The 17,893-nt window shown below is 42.0% G+C and overlaps 1 protein-coding gene and 1 long non-coding RNA gene across 3 annotated transcripts in view; one reads left to right on the top strand and one right to left on the bottom strand.

Annotated features, from left to right (window-relative positions):
- The window catches only part of LOC107217994 (potassium voltage-gated channel subfamily KQT member 1), a 129,773-nt gene that overhangs the window by 87,489 nt on the left and 24,391 nt on the right, over positions 1-17,893 (bottom strand). For both annotated transcript variants that reach the window (XM_046743518.1, XM_046743519.1), the window contains one exon: positions 15,030-15,204. In XM_046743518.1, coding sequence (XP_046599474.1) covers positions 15,030-15,204 — 175 coding nt within the window. The remainder of the gene's footprint in view (positions 1-15,029; positions 15,205-17,893) is intronic.
- Positions 12,682-15,152, top strand: LOC124295093. The gene is made up of 3 exons (XR_006904992.1): positions 12,682-12,810; positions 13,876-13,924; positions 15,060-15,152. It is a non-coding gene; the product is annotated as an uncharacterized LOC124295093 (long non-coding RNA).

Genomic DNA, 17,893 nt, shown 5'->3' with positions numbered 1-17,893 from the left:
TTTTGCCCTCGAAGAAGATGATCAATTATAGTTACTACAAGTTACATTTTCCTGCACCGTTTTTGTTATAAGCTCGACTTACTTTTTCAGCGTAAATAATCATTAATGAATTCAAATTTGGATCCGAGTCTGAGGTGCTACATTTCTCACCTAATTACCAAAAATTACTTAAATTAACCCTAAAGAATGGTCTTGGAAAGAAAAACCCGTCTTATACAAATTCTACGCAAATCTGTCGGTTTAATCACCTGCGTGCAACTTTTTCCTCTCACAGTTGGATCGAAAAATTGATCAACTAAATCAGTATAAAAGACGTGAAAGAAGAAAAGATTCTCCGAGAAGGATTGCAAAGCAAAATCATCAAGTCGCGCCTCTCGACCGTACTTATACCTGAAAAGGGTGGGGGTAAAACATTAAAATGACGGATCGGTAAAAGGACCAAACTATCGAATTCTCAAAGACGATAAAATCTAATTCGTAAAACGATCAAAAGGTGGAAAACGCAAGTGTAGAAAGTCCAAGTACCGAAAGGCAAAATATAGGAAGGTGAAAACGTTGAACGGCAATGTCTGAAATCTGTACAAGACTTCACGTTATCGCGACGACTTCTATTCTCCTCCTCCTCCATACTCGGACGTTCCCCATTTTTAAATTCTGCAAATTGAGTTTTCGCTCCTCTAAAAATTCGATACCGCGACCCTTCCATTTATCAATTTCACTATACTTCGACCTCCACCCAGCTGAAAGAAGAAAGTTGGAGATATCGACAAGCGACGCGACGGTCAGCTCGAAAAGCGGCTCCCTCGACGGATGAAACATCGCCGCACATGTATCATACGTACATTGTACATACGTACCTTATACCCGCAGGCATATTATCGTACACGGAGGCCGATGTAGACCCGGAGGGTATGTACAGAGTCGAGTAACCGTGTTGGCGGGTACTAAGGGTTGATGGAAAAATGTGCGTGCGCCCGTGTGTGTGCGCGAGTGTGTGCGAGTGTGTGCGGAGCGGCGAAGAGACACGCGCTGGCTGACTGGCTGGGTCGTCGTCGGAAAAGCACGAGTCGATATTCCTCCGCGGATCGATGCACGAGGGACAGCAAGGCCGTACCGTGACCCACCTCTATTATTGACCCAAGTATTTATCGTGCCCGTTCTTGTCTGTGTATGCAATTTTATTCTCCTCTTTATTCTTATTGGTTTTACAAAAGCGAAACCACCTGCGAGAGATTGGCTGTCGCGAAAGTGTAAAGAGATCAGAAGATTCGGGAAGGGTAAATTTTTAATAACGCGACAATACGTTTGGCAGAATTACGAAACGCGGAATGTCGATGTGTAGAAACTGATGGGGATAGAAGTTTGGAGAAAACCGAAAATCGAAGCCTCGCTGTAACGAACTTGGGGAAAAAAAAATCGCGGAAATCGATCTCAATACTTAGATTGGAAACGTGGAAAGTCAAAACACAGAAAAGTCTGAGCGTAGAAGTTACAAGTATTAATTAGCCAAGACATAGAACCGCGGTTTGAATTCTAACAATAATACTTATACACTCCGACTTTTCTACATATTTCAACTCAACGAAATAAATACGATCCTTATATTTTCTAATCTTTTAACATTTTTACCCTCAGCCACGATTTTACACAATTTCCCTGGCCAGCGTTTTATCTTGAATAATTTCGTTTCGCTGAAAGTCATTTATTTATTTATTTTTGGCCAGCAACCTTTGTCGCACGTAACGATCACGTACGATTCTATTCACCGTATCCAAAGAGCGAACTTTTTTTCATGCGGTCCCCTCTTTTGTTACGCTTCATTAAACGCGTCCCGCGCTATCGACGTTTCGCAATTCAATAAGTTTACGTACGAAAAGAGGGAGGCAAATTATTTGAAAATTGAAAAATGGATAAGCCTTCGTGTCTTCCCGAGTTCCATTGGGTTTCGTTCCCCCTTTTTCCATTATTTTTGCTCTTTAATTTCCTTCTCAGTTCGACGCATGTTATTCTAAAAAGAAAAAGGAAAAAAGAAAAAAACGTAATCGCGGAATGTAGAAAAATATTCTCAAATCGTTTTAACCGATCGAACTCACCGCACTCGCACGAAACGCAAGTGTCGTAACACTACCTATATAATTTACAATCTTTATACCTTAAACCAATAACGCTTTTAACTTCAAAAACCATGTTACTGAAAGTTGCTTGAAAGATCAATTATCGCGATTTTCCCCTTAATTTTCAAGGTTTAATAACAACAGCCCCTGGAGTGGCTGCGAAAATGTCATCTGTTCGTGGCGAGATAACGCGGGGTTGAAATTTTGCGAACGAAGTTAAAGTCGGCGATACAGGGATCGCATTTTATCCGAAAGCGTTCGTAGGGCGGTTCGATAATAAGAAAGAGAGAGAGAGAGAGAGAGCGAGAGAGTGTGCGCGTGGGAGGGAGGAGGGGCGACATGGGACTGCAATAAGGCATAATAAAATGGAACTCGGAACACTAACAAGCGTCGTAAGGCTACGTATACGGTTTTACTCGAGGACTCGGCGTCGAACTTATAGCCCGCACCTCACGAAAACTTTTACAATCGGTACTCGGTGTTTGTACGAAACTGGCTTTTGCGTACACGCGTGAAACGGCCTGCGGTGCACTTACGGTTAATTCTTCGTATTTCCCTCGTTATTTTTATCGAAAAGGTATCAACGAGATTGAAAACGGTACGAGATAAGAAAAAAGAGAGAAATAAGAAAAAAGAACAAGAAGGCGCAATCGTCGAGCCGGTGAAAGCGTCGAAAAATAAAACGAGAGTTTCACCCTTCGGCCGTCAAAGGATGGAAACGTATGACTTCGCTAAATAAAGTTCGCCGGGCATCCGGGCCGCGTCGATACACCACAATGCAGAAAATCGAGCTAAAAATATTTACCCCCGTGTGCCGGAATAGCGGAGGGACGGAAAGTGTAAAGTACGTACATACCTGCGCCGGCAAGAAGCTGGCTTCGAAAGTAAATTGAGTAGCTATTGATTTCCATAGGCTGAAGGCCCTCTCGGCTTTGACCCGAGGAGCTGTGAGGTTCGAGGTTCGCCCTCGACGGTAAAAACCGTCTTGACGTTGACCCCTGCAGGTCCTCGAAACTCCTTCTCGTCCTTTCGAAGCGGGCGCGGTGCGGGAGAAAAAAAAAAACGTCGCGCTGCTACCTCATCTAGTCCGTCAATTGTCTTCCGCAATCCGCGGGAACGATTTTCAAACATCCGTTGCCATTCGTTATACGTATTATACGCAGAATCGCAAATGGAAATTGGCTGGATTTTCAGTGCGTTCGAAAAATCGGTAGTTTCCGAGACACGGTTCTGTCTTTGTTGTTGTTGTCGTCGTCATGATTTTTATTACTGTTATATCGTTGTCTCTGTTGTCGGAGGCTTCCCTTCTCGTCCCTTACGTGTTTCCCCCCTTTTTCGCCCTCGGCTAAAAGCTCCGACACTCGACGTACTCTCCGCAGCAAGCCCGCTGCAAAAGGGGCTTTGGAGATTTCGAATTCTTGCCTCGGGGCGTTCGATCCCGAGGCTATATGTTTCCTCCTTCCGAGGTGAATTGGCAAAAACTTGAGCGGAGAAATTGGACAAAAGAAAAGTGACATCACGGTGAAATTCGGTCGCAGACTGTCGAGACAAGCGACCGAATCGATTAATTATCGTAAAGAGATGTCGCGATATCTCGAAGAATTATCAAATTAGAGAAAACAAGTCGCTTTGCTACGTAAAAACTGATCGTATCACACTTCCGGTGCTCTAAATTCTTCGCACGTCGCGGGTCTATCATACAAAGTGCAGCTACTCGCAAGGATTCGATCAGGCACTCGTACGTTACTACAGGCATTCAAAGGGACGGGCAAAGTGAGTTCACATATTGTGGACACAACGCGGTACGAAGTGCGGCGTGCATCGTATGCCGTTCCAACAATCCGACCGACGCGTGTAATAACTGTAACGCACATTGAGCATTACTATAGCATCGTTACGTTCGGCCGATTTCGAATTGATTAGGTAATTAACACGACGCCGACAAAGCCCGCGGCAATTCGGCCACTCCTGCGGCAACCGCCTCGAATTGCACAAAGCAATCGCGTTGCGCTTCGAATGTATAATGGATCTTTATATCTACGTACGTGCGGTTGAAACATGTGCATAGGCAGGTTTATACGTCTGTGATGAAATTTCCTGTTTCCAGGTATAACGACAACAGTAATAATAGCAATAATAATAACAACAATAATCAAACTCTCGAATATGTTGGATTATACATCAACCCGTTCACTTTAACATTATATTATCGACTCGAAATGCCTTGGTTTGGGTAAAGGAACACTTTTTGGCCGAGTATTATTTAATTTTTTTTCCACGTCTTCTCATTAAATTTGCATGTGAAGCGTGCGGGTAATTTAATCCGCGCATTATAACATCGCCTCTCTACGTTAAAAAATTATTAATAAGATGATGAAAATTTCTCTTCGTTCCTCTTTTTCACCTTGTTTCGCATATTTTTCAAAGGCTCCGTTACGTAAACTAGTAATTTTGTCCAACTTCCGGACTCACGTCTGTATTGACTAACTTAAAAAACGAACAAGAACAGAAGAAGAATAAAAAGATAAACAATATCAGATATTTTGCGTAAATAAGACAATTACCGCCCTTGAATTATTTCGAAATACCGCGGAATTAAGGTTCATCGGAAAAATCCGTAACGATCGGGCAACTTAAATAAATGAAATCCAATATCATTTCAATAACAAGAATTTTTCACTTCTTCACCGCTGGAAATAACGAACTGAGCAACAGTATTATCGACAGGTCAATTGTTTCTTCAGCCGGTATTTTTGTTGGGTTATAAATCTACGGGTAATTTGGCTGGCACGAATTTTAGTTACGAATATACGTAACATGCTCGTAGCGGATAGATCGTATCTTGATACCTATAACGTAAGGGCGACGTAATCTGGCAACGTTTGACAGACGTCAGTCAACCGTTTGACTTTCGGAAATTCATTTCCCCATTTCTTCCGGCGCACGCGGTTAGCTGATTCGATTTTCATACACCCATTCGCCACAACGCCTCTGTACCCGTGCCTGTACGACTGCTCGTATCCTGCACACGCGACAACGCAAAGCTGTCTCGTAAAGGCAAAAGTCGACCTTTTCACACGTACGATAAATTGTAACCGCATCCATAATGTATACACGCTTACCCAAACTATGCACGGCGGTATTTGTTTTACGCGAAAAGGGATGGCTGCGGAAAAAAAAACCCATGTTAAACTCAACCTTGACCCGATTCTTAACCTTAACCTTGACCTTTGATCGTTTAACGCTGTTAGAAAATCCGTCACGTGACGGGGACAAAACGGGGGGAAAAAAATAAAAAAAACAACATCGTCAACCTTGTACGTTCCCTATCTTGTTTAAAATCGTTTTTCTTTCCCTTTTTTTTTTTTTTTTTTTTTTAACGAATAAAACGTCAGCGACGACGGGAACTTGCGATCGTGACAAGCGTATAATGAAAACCTCGTCTGAAATGAATCAGCGCGAAAACGATCAATCGGATACACGCGTCTCTATATCTCGTATACCGTTCTTTCACCGTTACGTTACAGAGGAGGAAAGTGATGAAAATTCATTAGCTGTAACGGATTTGAAACAAAGCGGTAAAAAAATAAGTTTTGACAATGTTAAAAAAAAATTCCATCGCAATTGTATCCGAAGTAGGTACTTTTACGAGCGAAGTCGCGCAAGGTTGAAGCGAACCAAGTCCTTACAGAGAGTACGAATCCTCTTAGGATTCGCTCGTATCTCGGCGGGCAACAAACCGCGAGATGTTAGTCGTGAAATTATCGCGGGAAGCGAGAGACCGAGATCGTCTGCGGAGCAGAGCCCTACGCCCGAATACCATACCCACGTAAATACGTTACACGTATATGTGTATGTATAAGAGCAGTTCCGACAGAGCGAAGAAAATGACTCGTCTTCGCATAACTCACGGCGATACGTACGACTGATCTCTATGCGGAAATCAGTGATACGGTTGTGTACTGTAACTGTGCAGAGACTAGCTAAAGGAGGACTCCGAGGCCGCGGGTGGGAGTAGAAATATAGAAGGCTGAAAAAATTGCTAGGCCACAATATCGAACTTGTTATAGAAGCGAAAACCTGATTTATAGAATTTAAATATGTGGAAAGTCGAAGTGTGGAGAAACAAATGAATAGAAAAATCAGAACATAGAATTCCGTCGGGATTTCTTTCGATAATGCAGAATCGTATACAGATTCACGATTTTGCCATTCTGTATTTTCATACTTCTGTATTTCGACTTTGTATATGTTTACAATTTTCTATACGTAAATTTTTCATATTTTTAAATTTTATTTATCAGATTTTCGCATGTATGTAAATTCGATATTCCGGTCCTTTTATCAATCGACGATTCTGGTTCTGTACGCATTGTGCGATGTCCGTGTTTCTTCTGAAGAGTAAGGAAGACATTGATCCAAGTTTCGTGTGAATCGGTTGGCTGAGTGTCGAGTTTATCGGTAACAAACATGCGAAGAAACGAAACTTTTTACGCGCGATAGGTGTACGGAAAATGATCCTTTCCTGAGATTGTGCGACTGCAGTTGCTGTAAAATTGTGAACACGGAAGAGATGATTCAAAAAAAAAAAAAAGAAAAAAACAACGGGGGTCAGGGATTCGAGGACATTTTCTTTTTTTTTTGCCTCCTTCGCGAGGGGACGCGAACAGCTTCGATTTACGTGAATCCAAGCGTCGTCGAGAGTTCCGGTCGAGCTCCAATTTCTCGACCATCCGTGTTTAACCGTTAGTTTGCGCCACTGCTTTTTGCTGTTGGATATTGAAGTGGGGTCGAAAAAGAGGGTGAGCGATAGAACGATCTGAGAAAACGAATCGAGCGAGGATCACGACTCGAAATTCAAAGGTCGGAGTAGGAGGAAAATAATATGAAAAACGATTCGCGGTTAAAAATGCAATTTTTACTGTAAATAAGAACGAACTGCGAAAAAATTTAGAGGGCGAGAAGGCTGTGCCAATTTAACTTTGCACGAAACAACAGCGTTGGTTGTTTTGAGGATAGGAAAATGCCCGACGTTTCGCGGGAAAAGTAGTTTCAACGCGGAATACGAATGTATGTATAAGTAACTTCCACCGCATCGATGCAACGGTGAATTTTTACTCGGAGTTAAAAAGAAGTAGGTTACACTCGGTGCGGTTGCATTCACGCGTATATAACGCGCAGCATCTGCATTACGTAACGTGTAGGGTGCACAGTGGCAAGTAATATCCGTAGCTGCGCAGCTTGACGACTGAATGGAAAAAAAAGGGCAAAAAAAAAAAAAAATCCCCGCACCCATCCATCCGTAAAAAAGCTAAAGAGAGAAAATAAGTTGAAAAACAAAACTAGCGAGAAATTGTACGAAAGAAAGTTAAAAGTAGCGAAATAAAAGATCGGAAGGAATAAAAGAAAAATAGGTATAGTATGTTGAAAGGGAAATAAAACCTGCATGCAGGTATACCGTTTTTATTTACATACGTGCGAGTGCGCGTGTAAAGCTTGCCGCGAACTTGCGAGTGTGCTGAAAATCGATCCAGGAGTTTATAGAGGCACCTATACACGCATCTTAACACAGACGCTGTCCGTATTCCTGCATATTGGATTATACCCTCAACACATGTAGGCCGAGGGATTATCCATCTTCATCCGATGCCCCCCCCCCCCCCCCTCCTCCTTCGTCACCCCTTCACCCCCTTCACCTCATTTCGCATTTTTATCCACTCTGTTTTTTGAATATTTCACCGCATTACGGTCAATCTCGCCCTTCAAATAGCGCACGAGCCATTTCTGATTCTTTTCTTCCCCATTTTTCTTTCCCATTTTCTCGGCAGATTGAATCGTTTTTCAATACCGTGTACAACCCGTAAGTCTGCGTATGAATTTGCAGCAGGTATTATCGTAAGACCATTATCCGGTCGTTAAATCGGAATCTCGGTTGGAAAATCACCGTCAGAATCAGTCAGGTAGCGATAGAGAGGAAAGAAAAAAAATAATACAAAAAATAGTACAACCAACTCTCTGCAAGTTTACTCCGTATTAACGATAATAAGGCTTGTAAAGTGCGTTTGCGTTTGTGCATGTATTCGCAGCCTTGAACTTTTCCCGCAAGTAATAGCCATTAATCTATCCCTGCAGTAGCTGACAACATTGCAAGGTGGTGCAGAGATAGCTGGCACGACGGCAGGTTCGTACGGTGAATGTGAAATAAATTGCGATACGGTGGTTGCTCAAACGGGGCGAGGAAAAAAACAGCGAGGACACACGCGATGACGAGGTGAAAGAGGAAGAAAAAAAAAAAAAGGACGAAGAAAGAAAAACCAGCAACAACGAGCCTCAACGAGTCATCGTGACGCTGCGTACCGAACAGCGCTAAATTATTCACGTTAAATCACGCGACACTCGCCTATGAACGACCGCATTTCTTTTGCAAATAATACATCCATTACAACTACAGGTCATTTTTTTCATCCGCTTAACAAAGCGAAAGAATCTACGCTTGCTCGTTTTTTCGGGGACGTGAGCACGACGCGTTTGGGGTGACAAAGAAAGTAGAAGAAACAAAAATAAAAATAAATAATCCGCGCGTCACCGTCATTTTATACAGTTTGTCAAATTGTTGAAAAGAAGCCCGTTCGTTTTCCTGATTCTTTTTCACGTATTGAAAGAAAGAAATAAAAAAAAAAAAAAGAAATTTAAAAGTAAAAACGCTAATGATTTTCCACCCTCTAAAACCAACGACCCACGGCACGAATCTTCCGACTATCGAACATTTTTTTCATTCTTTTTTTTTCTCCAGTTCTTCATTATTCTCATTGGAAATATTTCCTTATACGTTCCGTTCGGAATGCCGCGAGGGTAATACTCGTTAAGCCAAGGTCTATAACGCTGGATTAACCGTTCATTTTCCCGCAACCCCTCGACGATGTCGGTTTCGTCTATATGCATGTACATACGTATATACATATATACTCGTATGTACATCAACCGCAAGTATATAGTTAATAGGTATGTAATACGTATATATCTGTTGCGAATTTGCGTCTACAGACGGGAAGAACCACTCGTTTAATTTACATTCGAAAAGCCGGCGGGGTAACCGGCGAAACAAGACGAAAAGGAGCGGGAAACCTGCGGAGCGTTACAAGGACGATGGACGAAGGGGGACATAATCGGTTGGCGAAATTCAAGCTTCAGCTTCTCGTTACAGGAAGCAGCCAACCAGCCCGAGACGCGATTCTATCGGAATCAAAAACGATCGTTATGCAACATTGGTCAACACGAATGTTCGGTCTGGGTTTTAGATGTGAAATTTTGATTTCTTCTACGTAACTAATAATGTGAAAGAATGGTTTTGTTAGGTAAAGTTTGTTTTTGTAGAAACCAGAACGGAATTTCAGATTTTAAGAAAAATTACCTATTTTCCGAAAGATTTATTGTAAATAATAATTAAACATACTTCAGTTTTGCATTTAAATCACTTTTATTCAAAACTAATAATTTGCAATAAACTACGAATGTTGAGAGAATTGATAAACAACGTTTAAAAATGTATATTTGTCGTACTTCTATTTTCGTATGGACTTTCTCGTATCAACGATATAACGATAATAACGATAAAGTCCGTCACGTCTTGGTGAAAACGTTTTTCTATTTCTTCCGAATAGTCTTCCATATTAGCCATATCAACCAAAAACTTCAAGCCTTATTTATCAACGTAAAATAAACACGAAAACTAACTTTATAAGTAATAAACAAAGGTTTTGGTTATTATTCGATGTATAAAATCGAAATTTATTTATTTCAATAGAAACTTGAAAATAAAAAGAATAAAATTTTTAATACAAGCAGGCGTTTAGTTTGACAAACCAGAAGTAAAACCAAACCGTGCACATCGAGTAAAAATAATCACGCGTCGGGCAGGCGTAAAGTTTCAGGGTTACATTGCAATTCTCGATGAAAAATCACGCATCGAGGCGAAGCTTTATACAGCTGCACTTTATTTTACGGGAAAAGATCGACCGGCACGGGGTGAAAATAAAAAGAAAAAGAATAGAAAAATTAATTTCGTCTGAGAAACCTGCGGAATGGAAAGTAAAAAGAGACGGGTCGAACGGGTCGCGCGGCTGCCGCGGACTCTGCAGAAACTTTTCACGACTCGCTATAAATTTTTACTGCCCTAGGCTCTTGCGTGACTGAAGGAGGATAATGTCTATGCGCGTGTGTAAGTCACTCCCGAACGAACGAACGAAGCAATGCTTTTGCGGATCAGCATCAGCCTCACCTCGCAGAATTGCACGGATATAAAGTTGTTACTAGGGTGAGCATGCATGCGGAGGTTGAAATAACATTGTCTGGTACATAAAGCTACGTGTATGCACATGTGTACTTGCATCGAGTCATTAGGTTCTTTCTGTACGTACATTTTTGAGGCTGTAAAATTTTACCGCGGAACGTCGGGCGAGCTTTGAAATTCCGAGAGAATGGTAGAGAGGTAAGTAAAGAAGAAACACACCTAGATGCGGTAAATTCGTTCGTCAAAGAAATAAATCAGATTCGTGTTTGTAGCGATATTGTCGCGATAAATTATGATAACCTAAAACTCCTTAAAACTTATTACAAAATGGCCAAACTCGTATTCTGTAAATTAAACTCTGACTTGTTTTCGAAGCAGCGAAACAGCGATTATTGAATCAACGTTTCGTTGGGTTGGGTAACGTTTCTAGCTGCGGCCTCGCAGAGGTATTATCGGTTGCATGCATACATTTAAAACTGTTCGTAGAGCAATGGTTTTTTTTTTTTTATATTTCCCTCTCTCTCGTTCTCACGATTAATTGCCCGAGTACCTGCCTGAGATATAAAGAGCCGAGGTATAAGGAGAGTCGAGGAGATAGATGGATAAATAAATAAAAGGTGAAATAGTTGCGGGTGAGTCAGAAGAGACATTCAAAGCACGCGAGATGCCTGCCCAAGACAAAGTGGCGGTACCTACTGGCTTACATGTCCGTGTAATATCTACGTAGGTATATAGGCTTCGCCCTTACGTGATGTGAAATTTATATATAATCCATTTGTCTCTCTACATACATATACATACACGTGTAAATGTATGTATATGTACAGAGATTCTGGATAGGCGAGCAGGTGCGATTTATGGCACCTGATTGCGAGTCAAATCGTATCGAGTATGTATTTCTTTATTTCGTTTTTCCAGGTCGAGATAAAACGATTCTGGCTCTAGTCAAATATCCTGAATTTTGCATTCCTGAACGAAAAAAGAAGGTCAGTGGTTAAGGATCCAAACATTGCAGAATTTTCAAAACTAGAATCCCTTTTTATTTATTGTTGTTTTTTCACTGTCTTACCACAAGAGAAGAATCAATCGCGAAATTTCAATTTTGTCAGAATAATAATATCGATATTCAAGATTTTCAAAAGTGTAGTTTCATTATTTAAACAGATACTGTTATCACGATTCTTCTCAATAGAATATACTCAACTTTTCGTAAATGAAAAAACGAGCATTTGCCCTCCGCACGACGCTATGATTTCAGTCATTTCGATCGTACATAATTATAATTTATGCCCTAAGAATATCTGTATTTCTTTTAATAATATCGTCAAATCGATATCAGAAAAAATACAAGGTTTCGCCGTTTTTCGATTATAAATCAAACAAGTCACGTACATGTACGCAGTATTGTTTTATTTTCTAGTTCGTTTCGAAATCGATATTTAAGAGCCTTTCTCCACCAATTTGGACCTCGTGTACTCAAAAACTCACTCATTTGGAGTATTCAAAATTTTGACCCTCCTTTTTTTCATCCTCAACTCGATACTGTAACCCCTCCAATACTTTGCCAATCTTTTTTTCGACCTCCAGCCCGCAAACACGTGACACAAAAACGCGGATTCCGCGTACCGGCGCCACAGTGGAAAACGTCCGTGCCTAACCCGCCATCTGGCTGATCGGAGCTCAGGCGAAGCGAGTAGAAACGGTCGGCAACACGTCGGCCAGTCGAGCGGCAGGCGTCGCGAGGAAAAAGACTTTGCCGATCAGTTCCTTCGGTTCTCCGGGTTCTCGACGTATTTTTTTCGGTTGATTTTTACGTTCCTTTTTCACTCAATAAAAGCACAAGGCACGCTGTACCCACTATCGGCCAAAAAAAAACCGCCAATCCTAACTCGGTTGGTATGAAAATTTTGCACGTTCGATTATTCGATGACTCGAATACTCGCAGCCTTCTACAGGACAGTGTATGTAACAATCGTGATTTATTTTTGACGGTAGCAAGGAAAACGATTATTCCAAGATTTTCCGGTCCATTCTAATCCCTTTGATTACAATACGCTGGTCAGAGTATCCCGATGAAAAAATTTGACGTATTAGATTCGCAACGAATCGGCACTCAAAATCCTGCCACAATCAGATAAATTTCGGTGCATGAATAAATAACGATGAGAATATTTCTCCGAACTTTGAAATGTAAAAATGTGTTTTGGTAATGATTCCAAGCTTTTTGGTAATGGTTCTTCTTTTTTCAGCCGTCAACTTACAGACGCTGGAGATGATAGAGCGCGTCGCGTGACAGCAGCGTGAAGGCAGTCATTACTAACAACTATGTACGAGGGGCAAGGGGAACATATCGCTGCAGTAATCAAGTAAATTAGGACGGATGCAAATTGGAGCCCCGATATACCTGTACATACATGTTATTAGCAAACTGTCTACAGGTTAATTGGATAGAGACACTCCCGCGTTGTGGACGCAAAACGGTCGATGGCTGGACACGTGGGAATTTAGGCGCACAACATATGCAGGGGAGACGTACAGATTTGGAAACGCGGGCCAACACACGCGAGATATTGGCTAAATCGGAAGCGCCGCGAAATTAATTATTAAATAACTGGAGATCGAGCGGATCCGTGACGTAAATATTTGTGCAGATAATTCGCCATCGCGAGGAATACCGAATACTTTAGCGTAAACCGTAGACAAGTTCAGGTTGCTCCGAATTTCTAACAGATTTCCATGTTTCTTGCCAATTATCCTTTTGACTCTGTAAAATTCATACAGTCATCATCATTTTCGCTCGGGGTATACGGCCACGACGGGAATTATTCTCGCAATTATTTCCACATTACGTGACGTCATAGCTGGTACCGCTCAATAAGGTTTATCGACGCCCCGATGAACAATAGCAATGATAACACCGCCGGCGAACAATGATATTGCAGGAGGAATTGCCGGCTTTCGTTTATGCCTCATCGACTCGCGCTTTCATCATGAACGATTTTTGCACTTTGTCCGATCATATTTCCAACCGTCTGCATCTCACTCTCTGTGCACGGTTGATTAATCGGACGATTGTAGCGGCCGAGGAGATTCGCGCCTGCAATTAATCTAATTCTTTCGCAAAGATTTATTCAATTTTTAAGATCTCTATCGTTTGAAAGTATAGAAAATCGTCTCCAGCAATTTTGTGAGTGTGCCTGTGTGTGGAAACGATTCAACGTATTTGGACGATGTTTGTTTCAATCGACTGGGTTTCCTTGGAACAGACAAGATTTTGGACATGATTTGTCCAGTAGTTTTCGAGTTATTCGATTACCGATATCAAAAAAAAATAAAAATATCTCGATCGACGCAGCTTTTCTCAATTCGGACTACTGACTATTTTTTGTGTTTTGTCGGCAACGTAGTTTGCGCCTTAATTATATTACAAAATGTAAGAACGAAGAAACTTGATTCGTTAATGTGTTACAGGCTCGAAACACGTCTCAGCGGAAAGTTCTCAGTCGGAGGCTCCGTCAAGGTAAGCCAAATTACTTATTTGTTTAATTCCGTGGCAGCTGAAGATGCTGGTAAAAACATAACTACCCTAAAATTATGAAAATTGAAAATTATTAAATGCAAAACAAACAAAGAAACTGAATACCTACATCGAAGCGATGAAAACTGATCCGAGTAGCAGTTAATGTTCTACATTATATTCAACCTCTAGTAGTTTTAATTTCGGATTCTTATCTGTATATAGGCGAAAAGTAATCGTTTTGACGCCAACGCCGTGCACCGCAATATATTTGCCCCACGCCACGTGCCTGATAGGTTAAAATGCGGCGTAACATGGCCGAGTGCATGAATGCATCGCATCATCGATCTGTCTTGCCGCATGGGCGCGAGTTTCTTAGGGTTTGTCTTATGGTATTCCAGGGTGCACCGCGATACCATTATACTCGCCCTAGACCTAGACTTATAAATAAATAAATGGTAGGGACCGATGCATTATGTACCTGAAAACGGCTTACGCGCCCCGTTCTGGGGGACGAGCCAAGGTTAACGGTGTAAGGGAGAAAAGGCCTTAGACTCTCTCCGCATTCACCGCCCGTTACACAACGTCTAAAAGCCTCTTTTCGGTTTCTCCCCCATACAACAAGTTCGTTTCCTCAAAAATCTATCCTTCACAATGGTTTTTTTCACAAGGATTATTCGCAAGCTACGAAGATCTGTTTAAAACTGAAAATTTTAAACAAGGTACTGGAATTGATATTGACAGAAGCATCAAACCGCTTCAGAATGGTTAAAAATCCATGAGATTCGTCCGATTTTATTTCACCACCGCTCGTTTTATTCAGAACGCTATTTTCCATAAAATTCATTGATAGACTTTGTTCACCGTGTTGGCATAGTTGAATATTTAACTTTACAACATCGCTCCGATATTGAATATCATCTGTGAATCGCAGTATTCACCTGACTACGAAAAGGACGAAAATCTGCTTTTATGGATAAAGCGTAAAACGACGCTGTCCTGCAGAGGGCTAAATTCTCACCCCGATCTTGACGCCATTATACGCCAATAAACCTTTTATTATCGTTGTTGTTTCGTTCTATATGCAATTTGATTGAAAATAACTTACACCGAGCAGTGATAGACGAAACATTTCCAGCCGGTGGGCCGCTCGAGGAAGTTGTAGACCTGACCCTGAAACGTGGCTTTCCCGGCTCTCCGATGTTCCTTGATCTGGTATCGTCCTTCCCACGCGAGACGATCGCCACCGCTGATTCCGCCGAGAAGGAGGCGCGGATCGAGACCTGTCGAATCGTGTGATGGGAAGAAAAATGTTAGATCAGACAAACAAAAACCTCCAGAAATAAATCATCCGACTGGAAGAAAGTAAGCTAATCAAGTTGTTGCTCATTTTATCTCCTTTAAATCGGATTCTTCGTTAATTTTCTTCTATAAAGGATGGCGGTCGGTAAAAAATCCGTTACAAATTCAAGGATATTTCCAGGACATTTTCGGGTTATTCAGTGACGTTAAAAACAACATATTTTTAGGACGCAAGAAAAATTCAAGGATAGTGTCCAGGATTTTTGAAGGACAAGCAAAAGTCAAGGACATTTTCAGGATCGCCGGGCACCGTGTAAAGACATGTAAGGAATTACTCTCCCTGGAATGGAGTTCCGCTTATTCATCCGTTGAATGCAAGACGGTAAATACAAGAATACATCAAAGCTCGGTTGATTTGACACACGGTGATCAATCACCGATGGATTCCGACGGGGTCGAAGAAAATGATCGTTGGCATAGGCGTGGATACAATAGCAATAATGACAGTGATGACACAGATTCGACGTGATCTTGGAAACGATATACTAATAGAGGTATAGGTATGTGTGTACGAGTTGTAGGTGAAGAAGTAAATACGTACATGTGCAAGTATACGTAAACAGGCGGGTGTAATATAAGGGAATTGGAATTGGAATTGGAATTGGAATCGGAATGATAAACGACTACGTATCGGCGAAACGGAAAATATGTGTATACTTTATGATAATATACGCGAACCTCGTATTTTTCTCTCTAACACAGTTACGGTCTCTACGTCATGTCGAGGTTAAGTTTCTAAGGCTGCGGACGAGTTTGGAACGCCCATTACATTTCTGTGTGTCTGTGTTTCTTTACATTGCAAAGAAACTCCTTTTCCGGCGCCAACACGCGTCAATATTACAATAATGTTTATCGCCGCGGAGGTCCTTCGACTGCCTGATTATAGGTTGGTAAGAAATTTTTTCTAGACGCGTGATGAAGAAACTGTGAAAATGATAACAAACCGAGACAATTCGTCCTTCCCAATTTCATTAAAAACGCAAGAAAAATAACACAGTTGTTTCATTTCTTCGGCGTTGAAAATACTCTCCATCCTTTTTCTTTTTCTTCGCGACGCTTCCGGATCATAATTATACAACGCCACAATTTTTCATTGCGCTCGAGATTGCTAATTTTCACTCTCAAGTCGTCTTAAAATCCTCCGCAATCCAGTTATCTTGGAACAATTTTACCGAACGGTGAATAAAATTTTGTAGATCAAGGAACGTGGACCAGAAAACGGAAGAAATAATCCTACCGGTCTTGCTCTTACACCAAATCATCCGATTCCGCGACACTCGCTTCACCCAGCTGTTAAAATACGAAGGAAGCGGAAAGTAAGAGCACAAAAAAAAAAAAAATATTGTGCGGCGTGGGTACAAAAATACTTATTCTGCGATTGTTGTACGGCTTTCGTCGAATACTTGAATTCCTGTAGACCGAATGGGACTTAAACACCGGTGTCCCGTTGTTGTTTCCATCCTGGTCCGCGCTACAATCGATCACGAATACATCTGGTAGCTCCAAACGCCTCGGTCTTCGTTCCATAATAAAATACGAAGCCACTGCAGCGGTTCAGCTTGCGGAGAAGCTATCGCTCGTAGCTTCGTGAAAACCCGGTTTACACTCCATTTTCTTTCCCCGTCTTGTCGTCGTATTTCAAATTATTTTTCACTCGTCGCTCGCACGAGTGGAAATCCCACTCCAATGTCGCATCGAACGAGTTAGTCGTTATTTTCACTTGAAGCCCGATTATGACGAGAACAAAATAAAACGTACAGTCCGGATTCGACGCGTTGTTCGAAGAGAGCGCGAAAAGCTCCGTCGCCTTGATCAACTTTCGAATATTTCGGCTGCGGTATCGATCGGAATTGAAAACTCGAATTACCGACAACAACCCCGGAATTCCGGCAAGTGTACGCAAAATACAAGGATTTTTAATCAGCTGAAATTGTCACTGCCTCTCATCGCGATTCGTCGAGTTACGCAGACGTCGAAATCACGTGGTCTCGGTCCACGTGAGCGATTTCAACCGTATAGCGGTTGGTGGCTGCGTCACACAGACACTGCATGTAAAACGCACCCTCTGACAATAGTGCGTGACACTCGCGTTCATTCCCCAAAGTCAGAATTGGCGGTGTAAAAAGTTTGAACAACGCACCGGAAGCTTGCGAAAGTCGACAAGGAAGAATTAGGAGAAAATTGTTGGAACGAAAACTGAGAGTCGGCGCGTGTTCCCGAGGAAGAATAAATTCCACTGGACGTCGGCTGGCACAACACTGACCGGGACCCCAGCGAAGCTGACCACCGCGCTGCAGGGTAATCCTATTAACGCTTATACCAAAGTAGCCCCGGATACAGAAGAACCACGTGCTCGATGTTCCAGATTCGGATTCGTTCGGGCGCCCGATCCTCCGCCATTTTTATATTTATTTTCACCCTCTTCTTATCATCTCCCTCCCACGTCGTATTCCCAGACAGACAGACGGACAGTCGGACAGACGGACGAACGTATCATCCGCGCTCCGCCTTCCCCGTTACTCCGGAAGAAGCCTAATCGCTTTCCGGAAAAGAAAGAACCTCTCCTTGGTCTCGTCTGTGACTTGCGGATGTTATTTCGATGGCGGAATA

Source organism: Neodiprion lecontei, chromosome 6 (assembly GCF_021901455.1).
Source record: "Neodiprion lecontei isolate iyNeoLeco1 chromosome 6, iyNeoLeco1.1, whole genome shotgun sequence".
Taxonomy (NCBI): Eukaryota; Metazoa; Arthropoda; class Insecta; order Hymenoptera; family Diprionidae; genus Neodiprion; species Neodiprion lecontei.
This window is presented reverse-complemented; position numbering and strand designations above follow the sequence as displayed.